Genomic DNA, 12,035 nt, shown 5'->3' with positions numbered 1-12,035 from the left:
AACCCTGTGATCAGCTCGCGTACACAAACGTCTTAGGCGCCATCTGTTATAGCCAACGGCAACCACATCGGCCCATCCGCCTATCGAGTTACAGCCAAGTGATACGCATGGGCCATGACTGTCCAGACAGAAGCCTTCAAACACCAACTTACACTCCTCTACCACATGGAAAAAGTTGAATGGTGAGAGGAAGAGCATTTTCATAAAATCGCAAAAGATACGTGGGCTATACCTCATACATTCCTTATATAAACTAGTGGCACGACAATTCCCCGAGTCCTACCTATGCTATCCGGATACTGGAGAGCTATAGATTTTTAAAAAACAAATACAAAACATTAAAAGTGTTAAAACTTTAGTCTAAAATCAATAAAATAAACCATGGTGTCACCAAAGAGCACCCGAAGGGCACCGTGGTGGACAAATCTGTAAATGACAACCTATATGCTCATCTAACTTTCCCTGTATGACGATAAGCTAGCCAACCACTGGGCAAAAAACATAGCTTATCATAACGGTACGTGGACAGAACACCACCAGCTCCTATAAAATACACAATTATACTTCTAAAGAGGGGATGATACATACCAAGTTCAAAACAGTATCCGTTCAAACAAGCCAGAAAACCAGTTGTCCCCACCGGAAGCCTGTTTATTAAATACTGGGTGTGCAGCGTGCTGTATACGTGCGTAGATCTCCAGATCTTCAAAGTTATCTAAAATCTTCCCTTTAGGTTATAAATGCTGAATTCTTAGGCTATCTTCTATCGGGGCCCGCTTTTGGCCAGTCTCCCTTATATGTCACCCCAGCCCACTATTATTACTATAGTAATGTTCTCTAAACCTTGTGGCAAAATCACTACCCGTCTGGCCAATGTATGTCCCAGCGCATCCCCCACACTTAATTTCGTATACACCGGATTGCTTAAACTTATCTGTTTTCCCTTCGTCCGTATGTACTAAATTTTCCCCCCAACTTCTTCCTTGTATGGAAGCTTAAGCAAACGCCAGCCTTCCTGAAGGCTCTAGTTATTTTTTGGCAATATGGTCCAACATATTCCATTGACACCATATTACTATTTAATTTTTGGCGGCCTGACTGCCGCGTCTTGTTAAGAATTTTAGCTCCAAGCTCTCGTATAAATTTTTCCGAGTACCCGTTAGCCTGTCGTAATTACACCCTGTTAGATTCATGTTCTGAGTATATTATTATTGAATTACATGTGAATGCATGGAGCACATGACCATGCAGCGCCCTGACACTTTCTTTGAGTTGTCAAGACTGTACGCCTGGTAGGGTAGGAAGGAGTTCAAGTTTGTGGTATGTAACTCATATGACCACATCTCATTTTCTGTAACGTTGAGACGTGTTGAGTGTGCTGTTCACTTATGTTTTGTACTTTCTTGTAACATATGTCTGAAGATGGGTGTAATCCCAAACGCATAACATGTTCTAATAAAAGATTCAATTGAACATCTCATGCGATTGAACAGCATCGGTGGCCAATTATTAACATAAATATGATCGCAGGCCTCAGACGGGATTTTATGTTCCATATATCAAACAAAGGTAGATATAAGGAGCTAACGGAAAAGAAACCTTGGCAAACAGAGAAAACACTGCAACTGATCGGTAAATGTAGAAGGTGCAAAAACGTTCAGAGGAACACAGGAATACAGCAGTATAAGTCACTTGGGAACGAAGTAACTAGGGGTAGATGTGAAACCAAAGCGAAATGGCTGTTGGAAAAATGTGAAGAGAAAGAATAACACATGGGCGTCTGAAAGATTCATTCATTGTACAGATTACTCAAAAGAACATTTGACGTAATTAAAAGTGAGGACGTCATCTTTAAGAGAGCATTGGGAATTCCACTGTCAAATGCAGAGGAGAGTGCAGGTAGGTGGAGAGAGTAAACTGAAGGCATCTACGAGGGGAAAGACCCGTCTGATGACTTGACAGAAGAAGAAATGAGAATCACAACGGAAGACACTGGAGATCCCACATAAGAGTTGAGTTGTTTGGGGAAGGAGACCAGACAGCGAGGTCATCGGTCTCATCGGATTAGGGAAGGACGGGGAAGGAAGTCGGCCGTGCCCTTTGAAAGGAACCATCCCGGCGTTTGCCTGGAACGATTTAGGGAAATCACGAAAAACCTAAATCAGGATGGCCGGACGCGGGATTGAACCGTCGTCCTCCCGAATGCGAGTCCAGTGTCTAACCACTGCGCCACCTCGCTCGGTGACCCCACATAAGAGTCAGAGCTTAACACAGCTTTGGAAGGCAGAAGCGATAGGTAACATTGTGTTTACATTCGTTAACAGAATTTGCCATTCTGTTTACGATACAATCATTTGACACTTCTTTATTGTGATAGTGCGGATTAGTACATATGGTATCCATCGTCAAAGGCTTACAGTAGCTTGGCTGCTCATAAAAACATGGCAATAATAATCATATATATATATATCATTTTACATATGTATTCTTTGTACCATATTAACATCACAAAGGCATAAATCGCCTTCACAACAACTTTCGTACATGAATTGATCCACTGGACAAATAAAAAAAGAAAGGAGTACAAGAATGAGATAAAAACATGTGATGGGATACTTGACACAAATTACAGTACATTATGTGTATCACCATGTAATTGCAAAATGTACTGTTAATATGTAAGGTACTCTACCATTACAAATGTAGTCATACATTTCCATGGTCCTTAGAACGTTTAGGCCGAGAATGCCTTTTTTTTTAGCTACACTTGCAAAACACCTTATTCAATTTTTTACTGAATTATTAAAATATATTACTTACGTTAAAATTAATACACCCTAAATATAAAAACGTGTATGAGTGGACATAATTCATCCTGATTTCCATACAAAACATACAACTCATGGGAAACATCATAAAGACTACTCATATTATAAAACCAGCATAGACACGATCCTGTGCAAATCGTTACGTCCTATGCTTCTCAGTAAGTCAAAGTCAAATAGCCAAACTATACATCCTCATTAATGTTACTTTCTATTATTAACAGCCGGCCGAAGTGGCTGGAACCGCAAGACCGCTACGGTCGCAGGTTCGAATCCTGCCTTGGGCATGGATGTTTGTGATGTCCTTAGGTTAGTTAGGTTTAACTGGTTCTAAGTTCTAGGGGACTAAAGACCTCAGCAGTTGAGTCCCATAGTGCTCAGAGCCATGTGAACCAATCTACACTCCTGGAAATGGAAAAAAGAACACATTGACACCGGTGTGTCAGACCCACCATACTTGCTCCGGACACTGCGAGAGGGCTGTACAAGCAATGATCACACGCACGGCACAGCGGACACACCAGGAACCGCGGTGTTGGCCGTCGAATGGCGCTAGCTGCGCAGCATTTGTGCACCGCCGCCGTCAGTGTCAGCCAGTTTGCCGTGGCATACGGAGCTCCATTGCAGTCTTTAACACTGGTAGCATGCCGCGACAGCGTGGACGTGAACCGAATGTGCAGTTGACGGACTTTGAGCGAGGGCGTATAGTGGGCATGCGGGAGGCCGGGTGGACGTACCGCCGAATTGCTCAACACGTGGGGCGTGAGGTCTCCACAGTACATAGATGTTATCGCCAGTGGTCGGCGGAAGGTGCACGTGCCCGTCGACCTGGCACCGGACCGCAGCGACGCACGGATGCACGCCAAGACCGTAGGATCCTACGCAGTGCCGTAGGGGACCGCACCGCCACTTCCCAGCAAATTAGGGACACTGTTGCTCCTGGGGTATCGGCGAGGACCATTCGCAACCGTCTCCATGAAGCTGGGCTACGGTCCTGCACACCGTTAGGCCGTCTTCCGCTCACGCCCCAACATCGTGCAGCCCGCCTCCAGTGGTGTCGCGATAGGCGTGAATGGAGGGACGAATGGAGACGTGTCGTCTTCAGCGATGAGAGTCGCTTCTGCCTTGTTGCCAATGATGGTCGTATGCGTGTTTGGCGCAGGTGCAGGTGAGCGCCACAATCAGGACTGCATACGACCGAGGCACACAGGGCCAACACCCGGCATCATGGTGTGGGGAGCGATCTCCTACACTGCCGTACACCACTGGTGATCGTCGAGGGGACACTGAATAGTGCACGGTACATCCAAACCGTCATCGAACCCATCGTTCTACCATTCCTAGACCGGCAAGGGAACTTGCTGTTCCAACAGGACAATGCACGTCCGCATGTATCCCGTGCCACCCAACGTGCTCTAGAAGGTGTAAGTCAACTACCCTGGCCAGCAAGATCTCCGGATCTGTCCCCCCTTGAGCATGTTTGGGACTGGATGAAGCGTCGTCTCATGCGGTCTGCACGTCCAGCACGAACGCTGGTCCAACTGAGGCGCCAGGTGGAAATGGCATGGCAAGCCGTTCCACAGGACTACATCCATCATCTCTACGATCGTCTCCATGGGAGAATAGCAGCCTGCATTGCTGCGAAAGGTGGATATACACTGTACTAGTACCGACATTGTGCATGCTCTGTTGCCTGTATCTATGTGCCTGTGGTTCTGTCAGTGTGATCATGTGATGTATCTGACCCCAGGAATGTGTCAATAAAGTTTCCTCTTCCTGGGATAATGAATTCACGGTGTTCTTATTTCAATTTCCAGGAGTGTATTATTAACACATAAAACTGACTGGAATCTATCTCAAGATCTCTTATTTCTTAAATCTGCCTTATTGTTGGGCAAGCTGTGTGGGTGATTTTTGAAATAGTTGTATATCTCCACTTCTTCAGATATTTTGATACTTCTACCCTTAGGTTAATTTTTATTACTGGATCTACGTTAGGTGGTGATACTCCTCTCTCTTTGCTCGATGTGCTCTTTAAATCTGTCGCTGGAATATGAGATTTGTAACGTCCGGTCAAGGTGTAACTCATACGATTACTGACGTTGTGTACTGATCTAGTTTAAAAAGGTAAATGCTACCTGCATACACTTTGTGGGGGCAGAAAGTGAAAGCTGTGCTTCCTACAGAAGTCTGATCCACTGGCTTGTTCACCAGTCCGTCGTCTCCCGTCTTGTGCAGAACTGCAGGCCCAGGCGGCTGTTTTCCGGGAACGCCACTCCAGCTACTGGCGGAACTTGGCGCAGCTGCTCTCACTCGGTGCGACGCACGCCTCACAGCTGTTGGTTCCCCTCGCATTCGAACGTATGGTAAGTGGAGTTTTTTCCTCCTCTTATAAACTGTATTATACGTACAGGGGGTGAGAAAATGACACACACCACCTGGTCAGTTCTTGGAGACTGTTTTCCAGTTTACCTCCTTCACACTGTAGCTATCTTTGGCTCTCCAGTTCTAATACTAACCACCTGGAAGAATTCTGAACCAACCTCTACTTCTGTGAGCCTTTTGGGGCTATGATACAGGGAGGCTAAGCTCGGAATGGTTAGAGATCGAAGAAAATCGTCTGTATCTTTCTTTTCTCGTATTTGCTAGCTACTTCTTTAACAGATTCAGATAACTTTGCATCCAATCCTGCTTTACAAGCTGAAGCATGTTAGCTTCAAATTTAGTGGAGAGTGGTCTAGAGTCTCAGTGTGGCATTTCAAGTCACCATCAGCATCTTCTCTTCCTAAGAATCTCTAGTCCATATGGAAGGCCTATAAAATTACTTCTCTCAACATGGAGGTTCGTCAACTTTAAATCTCGTAATGAACCTGTATACATACCACATAATTCATACATTTCGACACAACTGCTCAAACTCTTCCCACCTTAACATTCACGTGAGAAGACGATAGCGCAGCTGACACTTGTGGCTCGACGCCATTGGTGGCCCCCTGTGCTCACCACTGCCAGCCAGCACTGTCCGTGTGACACGGCAATGCCCCAGCCGCCGCAGCCACAGAGGACGCGCGTCAATAACGAAAACCTGCAGTTGGGGTCCACCAGTTAGCGCGTGTTGCGCCAGCGAGTGGCTTTGTTAAAGGCACTGTGCTACTACAGTCACAAGCGGAATATCTGGTGAATGCGTCAAGGCCAATGAAAATCTGTGCCAGACTAACGTGAAACCGGATGCTGCTTTCTGAGAGCATTCATCTCAGTCGTTAGCCTTTCTGCACGTGTCTCGTGGCCTAACTCGAACCATTATCGAGTCTGAATTCTCTGTCTATGACTTATGAACACTACCACCAGTGATTTTCCCACGACCGAGAATAAAAGCTATGTGGTCTTAACACATACACTGGACTCGCATTCGGGAGGACGACGGTTCAATCCCGTGTCCGGCCATTCTGATTTAGGGCACGGCCGACTTCCTTCCCCGACCATCCCTAATCCGATGAGACCGATGACCTCGCTGTCTGGTCTCCTTCCCCAAACAACCCAACCTTAACACATAGAATGGCCACTGTACATTATGACTCTTTGGATTCTGACAGTAGTATAAATGGAAAGCAAAAGGACGCAGTATGATCTGTGTCTTTGTGTAACATTTTGTGGCGTATGTAGCAACGTGCCAATCCCTAAAGTATCGTGTGAGCCTCATTTTGGATCCTTTGAGAGGAGAATTAGGCGATACCTGTTTTAGTGAACTGGAAAGGTTCTGGGTAGATTAAATCTTTTTCCTATAAATATTACGGATGTTTGCTGGATGGTAATTTCAAAGATTGATAGTTGCGGGTTCCGTGTTTAAGAATGGTTTCTGCCGACATCGTATCATGTCCTGTCATTGCATCTTGTTTTCGTTACCATCATCCATGCATTTCACTGCAGCAAAGGCAATTTACCTGATATGTATCCAACATTTTGTAGAGTTAGTACCTCATAGCTTGCGAGAATGTTTAAAGAACGACTTCTTTATTACATTTGCGGTGCAGCTACGCTTCGTTGATCATACACTGCACCTGCTTAGGAAAAGTGTAATTACTTTACTTGTACCGGAAAACTTAGTTGTTGCCAAATCTCATGATTCCAAGTCAATGGAGACCACCCTATAGGTTTCGATGAGTGAGTTTTCGATTATCAAAACACGAGACATAAACGGCCGTATCTGTTGACTGGAGTGAGTTATAAGCTTACAGTTTTTACGCCGCCAAGGGTCGATATACCTTTGTATGTGACATAATTTGAACATGATACCCAGAACTGATCCAGAGAAAAATATTCCCAACAGATAGACAGACAAATAGACAGACTGATAAAAAATAATACGAAAAGTATTTTCTAGATTTATATAGTTACCAATTATGGATTTTAAAATTTTTTCCTTTGTTTGCACTGTGAAATCTGGCTTCTTCCAAAAGTCATGATTGTAAATCAACAGGGAGCGCCTTATAGATTTTTGTGAGTGATTTTTCAAGTATGAACATGTGTAATTAAATGGCCATATCTTTATTGCATTGACTTAGAAGCCTACAATTTGTACAACGCCAAAGGAGCATAGACCTTAATATGTGACATAAATGTGAACTTCGTACCCGAAAATGGTCCAGAAAAAATGATCTTAACACTCGGACAGTCAATACATTCCTTCACATCTGCAATATTCGAGGCGTGTTCAGATACAGACGACATTGTGTTAGATGACGAGCAACAAACGCAAATTTTCGGCAAAAGCGATCAGCCAGGCAACAGACAAACGCTACAAAATTTTGAGTCAAACTGACATTTCGTGTGTGCACAACTACCTCAGACAATGTTTCAGATATGGAGCGGCTGATGTCTATCGTTGCGTTTGTAGAAGGTCATAACGTGTGTTCAGGTTTCTCACAGCGTTGGTAACGAGTAGAATTTTGACGGATTTGTCAACAGTCTGGCCATTCTATTTTCGAAAATCGTTCAAAAGTTTGAATAGAATCTCCTCAGAGTTACAGCCACGCCATGTGGCTTTACAGTAGGAACTCGACGCTGCTGCCAGCTCCAGAACATTTCAGTTGGATACATCGTCACGGGAGTATACATTCGTACATTCAGACGTCTGTAATGTCAACTAGCAAGAAATATCAGCACCTCTCTTATCTGATGTCACAGTTTGAGAAATGTATTTATTTAATAAAACCCCACTAGGCATCTGCTGTGCATTAATGCTTTTGTGCCTGTACAAAACTGAATGTACTACACTCATGCGCTGGTAGTAATTTCAGTGTCATGTAATAGTGCTACATGTAACTGTATACTAAGACAGGCTGCTGCTTGTGGATGTTATGAAAGTAATTTGAACTATTTTCTGTGTGTCTCAGGGTAACCACGCAAGCGATCAGCAACTCCACGGTTGGATTAAGGACATGAAACGTGTGAAAGACATGCTGCGCACGAAATCAACCGGATGGGTACATGACATGCAATTAGCCAGCAAACAGGTGGAGCACTACGAGGTGGAAGAAGACAAGGACGGGCTAGGGCACTTGATACTCAGGTATAAACCAGTGTACACTCAAATGTCTGTCATACTCACTATGGTTTATTGGAGTTTATCTCACTTTTCTCCATGGAAGTATTCCATAGAGTTATAGAAAACACAGGGATCATTTAATTCAGAATGGAGTAAAGAACTAGCACTAATAGACAGTAGTGAAGGACATGGTTGCAGAAACTCGTGATTTACAAAGTTTTTTGACTCCGTTTTGCCTTCGATATTTTGTTCGTATTGTGTCTTAAAATGTGCCACGTATTACGTAACAGACAAGCAGAGAAAACTGACACAATAACTGATGTTACTGCATTTACTAGAGAAAGTATTAGTGGTTACAGATACTGACACGAAAAGCGAGCGTGTCCTCGTCCTATTCGGGACAAAAAAAGAGTAAAAAATTCCTCGTTCAAGAAATCGTTCACGCAGGAGAATGGTACAAACGTGCCGTCGCTTGACCGTCGCACAGAGTCCCGTATGGAAATCATAGTAATGAGTAACCCTGGCGTAGAGAAACAGCTGAAACAGCTGAAAATAAATAAGTGACAATGCCTAGGTGGAATGCCAGTTTGGTTTTACAAGGAGTAGTGTGCGGCAGTGGCCCCTTACTTAGCTTGCATATACCGCGAATCTTGCGATCAGCGCTAAGAACCAAGCGAATGGAAAAAAGTACAAGTGACACCAGTGTATAAGAAAGGTAAAAGAACGGACCCACAAAATTACAGACCAATATCCCTAACACCTGTTTGCTGCAGAATCCTTGAACATATTCTCAGTTCGAACATAATCGACTTTCTTCAGACTAAGGAGCTTATGTGCACAAATCAACACGGTTTTGGTAAGAATCGCTTCTGTGAAACTCACCTTTTCCTTTTCTCGCATGATGTACTGAGAGATACGGATGAAGGGCAACAGGCAGATTCCATATTTCTAGATTTCTCGAAAGCATTTGACACGGTTTCCCATTGCGGGGTGCTAACGGAAGAACGAGCATATGGAATAAGTTGAGTGACTGCAGGTTGACACAAGATGACGTCGACAAAATTTCTGGTTGGTGTGATGAATGGCAGGTGGCTCTTGCTGTAGAATAAAGTGGATGAGTAGCAAAAACGAACCCGTAATATCCGGATACGGCACTCCAAGTGTCCTGCTTACCACAGTCACTTCGTTTAAATATCTGGGCGTAATGTTGCGAAGCGAGATGAAATGAAATAAACGTGTGAGGATTCTGGTAGGGAAGGCCAACGGTCCACTTCGGTTTATTGTGACAGTTTTGTGAAAGTGTGGTTCGTGTGTGATGGAGACCCCGTATAGGACGCCAGAGCGACTTGTTGTTCAGCATTGCTCGAGTGTTTGGGATCTGCACCAGGTCGGATAGAAAGTAGACATCGAAACCATTCAGGGTGAGCAGGTAGATTTCTTACCGGAGTTTCGATCAGCATGCAAGTGTTACGTATATGCTTCGGGAGCTCAGCAGGGAATTGTTGGAGGGAAGAAGACACTCATTTCGAGGAAGTGCAGAGAACCGGCACTTGAAACTGGCTGCAGAACGATCCTAATGACGCCAGCATACATTTCTGGTAGGGACCACGAAGACAAGATACGAGGAATTACGGCTCCTAAGGAGGCATATATCAGGCGTCTGTCCCTCGCTCTGTCAGCGAGCGGAACAGGAAAGGAAACGACTAGTTGTGGAACAGGGTACCCTCCGCCACGCACCACACGGTGGCTTGCGGATTATGTATGTAGATGTAGATACAAAGGACGATACTTGAGAGGAATTATTGGTTTCATGTCCGTAAATTTAGTGAAATCATTTTTGGCTTGGTTTCATTTGGAATCGTGAGGTTTTATCTATTCTATTTCATTTGTTTGGTCTTATGACTGCATGCATGAGGGTTGTGGTGTAATAGGTGGCACCAGTTGGGTGTAGAGAAGGACATTGACAGGAGTTTATGACGACGGTGACGAAGTGGCAATGGTGGTGGATGTGGTTGGAACTTCTGGCTCCGGCAGTGGTGGGGGCGATGGGGCGGGCCGCGGTTTGGGGCTGGCGACGGTGTCGGCGACAGAGGCTGCGTCGCTGCTGGAGAGGGAGTCGACGGTGGCGCAGGTGGCGGCGACGGTGGTGGAGCATTTGACGGAGGCAGTGGCGAAGGGGCTGCCAGACTACGGCTCTCTGTGAGTGGTGAAGCAATGAAGACGACGGCGAAGGGTGGGAGATGATCGGCGAAGAACCACTGGGAGAGTCCAGGTGAGAGCTGAGGCGCTGGCGAAGTACAGTGGGACGTTTTAGTAAAACGGAGGATATACTTCGTACTGGAAATTTTGGGAGGACATTTTGAGGTTAACATGAGTAAAATGAGTCAGAGAATATACCCCACCCGAGAACGTGCTCAACGTGAGTAAAAAGGTGAGGGATGTTGCTTAAGACAAAGAACGTTCTCCGATTTCTCACAACCGTAAAACATTGAAACGAGCCCTTTAGCATTCTTTGAGCTGAGTAAGTTCTGTTCCGGTTAAGTTTTACATACTTTTTTATAGTAATGGCAGAATTCATGCTGCTTCGAAGGCAATAAAAGATATATGTAGCCCAACAAAATGCTGAACAGAGACACTGCAGAAGTTTATATGGGTTTCACAATAAGAACATTACTTGCCTGGTGAACTTCCCTCCAGAAAATCACCAAAGAAGAGGGGACGACCTTTCAAAAGAAGTTAAAATTAAAACATTCTTGCTGCTTTTTAGTAGACCTAAGTTTTCAGACTAACGTACGAGAAAACTTCGGTGTAGGCCTACACCAAACAACGGTGTCACTGACACTTCCAGATGTTCACCATGATGTCTTTTGACAGCATAAGTCTTATAGTTTGGTACGATATAAATAAGTAGGCGGATCACAAAAATTATTAACTGGTTTCTTACAAACCTAGCGACCTGTTTCCCGTAACGAACAGAGCGGGCGACCGCTTCCGTACTTGATAAGCGAGCAGAACACTGTGCGCCGTATTTAACCAAAATTGTCTCGTGTTGGAGAACTCTGACAGAGTTCCGGCTTGGAGTAGATAAAAAGTCACGTAATCTTAAGATTTCGTTCGCATAATGTTCGCCTAACTTCTATAACTGAAAAGTTTTCCGCATGTTGTAAATTCGGTAACCTCAAGAAAATGCATTTTCATAAGCTGTACGTAATTGTCTTGATAATTTGTTGCTGCACATAAAATAAACAAAATGAAACGTAGTGCATTTCTGCCTGAACACACTGGTGCCGGTTCCAGACATGTCGCCCGTTTGAACGAGGTGAATGAAACGTGACACTGCGCGTGCTTTCTGTGCCGGACACGGCAGACCACACACACCGAGAACTCAGCAGGGAGCAGAGGTAGTGAGGAAAAGGAACCCTCTCGTCACAGATTATGGCTTCGAATGTTTTGCTCGTAAGAGCTTTCTCAGAGGATGTTCTTTTGCTCGGAGAATCTTCTCCAGAGAACGTCGTCTTGTTTATTCATACGACCCAGCGTGTTTACCTTCTGTTGGATGTCAGTTGAGAGGCACCCACATGCCCTGCTCATATTGTGGCATCAAGCAGTCAGGCCTGCAAGATGAGTGGTCTGCCAAGCGAGTGGATTCATTCTTATTTATCGAG

The 12,035-nt window shown here is 44.7% G+C and overlaps 1 protein-coding gene across 1 annotated transcript in view; it reads left to right on the top strand.

Moving 5' to 3' along the window:
• The window catches only part of LOC126108566 (uncharacterized), a 60,623-nt gene that overhangs the window by 27,466 nt on the left and 21,122 nt on the right, over positions 1-12,035 (top strand). Inside the window, exons 3-4 of the mRNA XM_049913854.1 lie at positions 5,064-5,191; positions 8,219-8,394. Of these exons, the coding sequence (XP_049769811.1) occupies positions 5,064-5,191; positions 8,219-8,394 (304 nt within the window). The remainder of the gene's footprint in view (positions 1-5,063; positions 5,192-8,218; positions 8,395-12,035) is intronic.

This window comes from Schistocerca cancellata, chromosome 11 (assembly GCF_023864275.1).
Source record: "Schistocerca cancellata isolate TAMUIC-IGC-003103 chromosome 11, iqSchCanc2.1, whole genome shotgun sequence".
Lineage (NCBI taxonomy): Eukaryota > Metazoa > Arthropoda > Insecta > Orthoptera > Acrididae > Schistocerca > Schistocerca cancellata.
The sequence above is the reverse complement of the archived record's forward strand: the minus strand, read 5'-3'. Positions and strand labels throughout refer to the sequence as shown.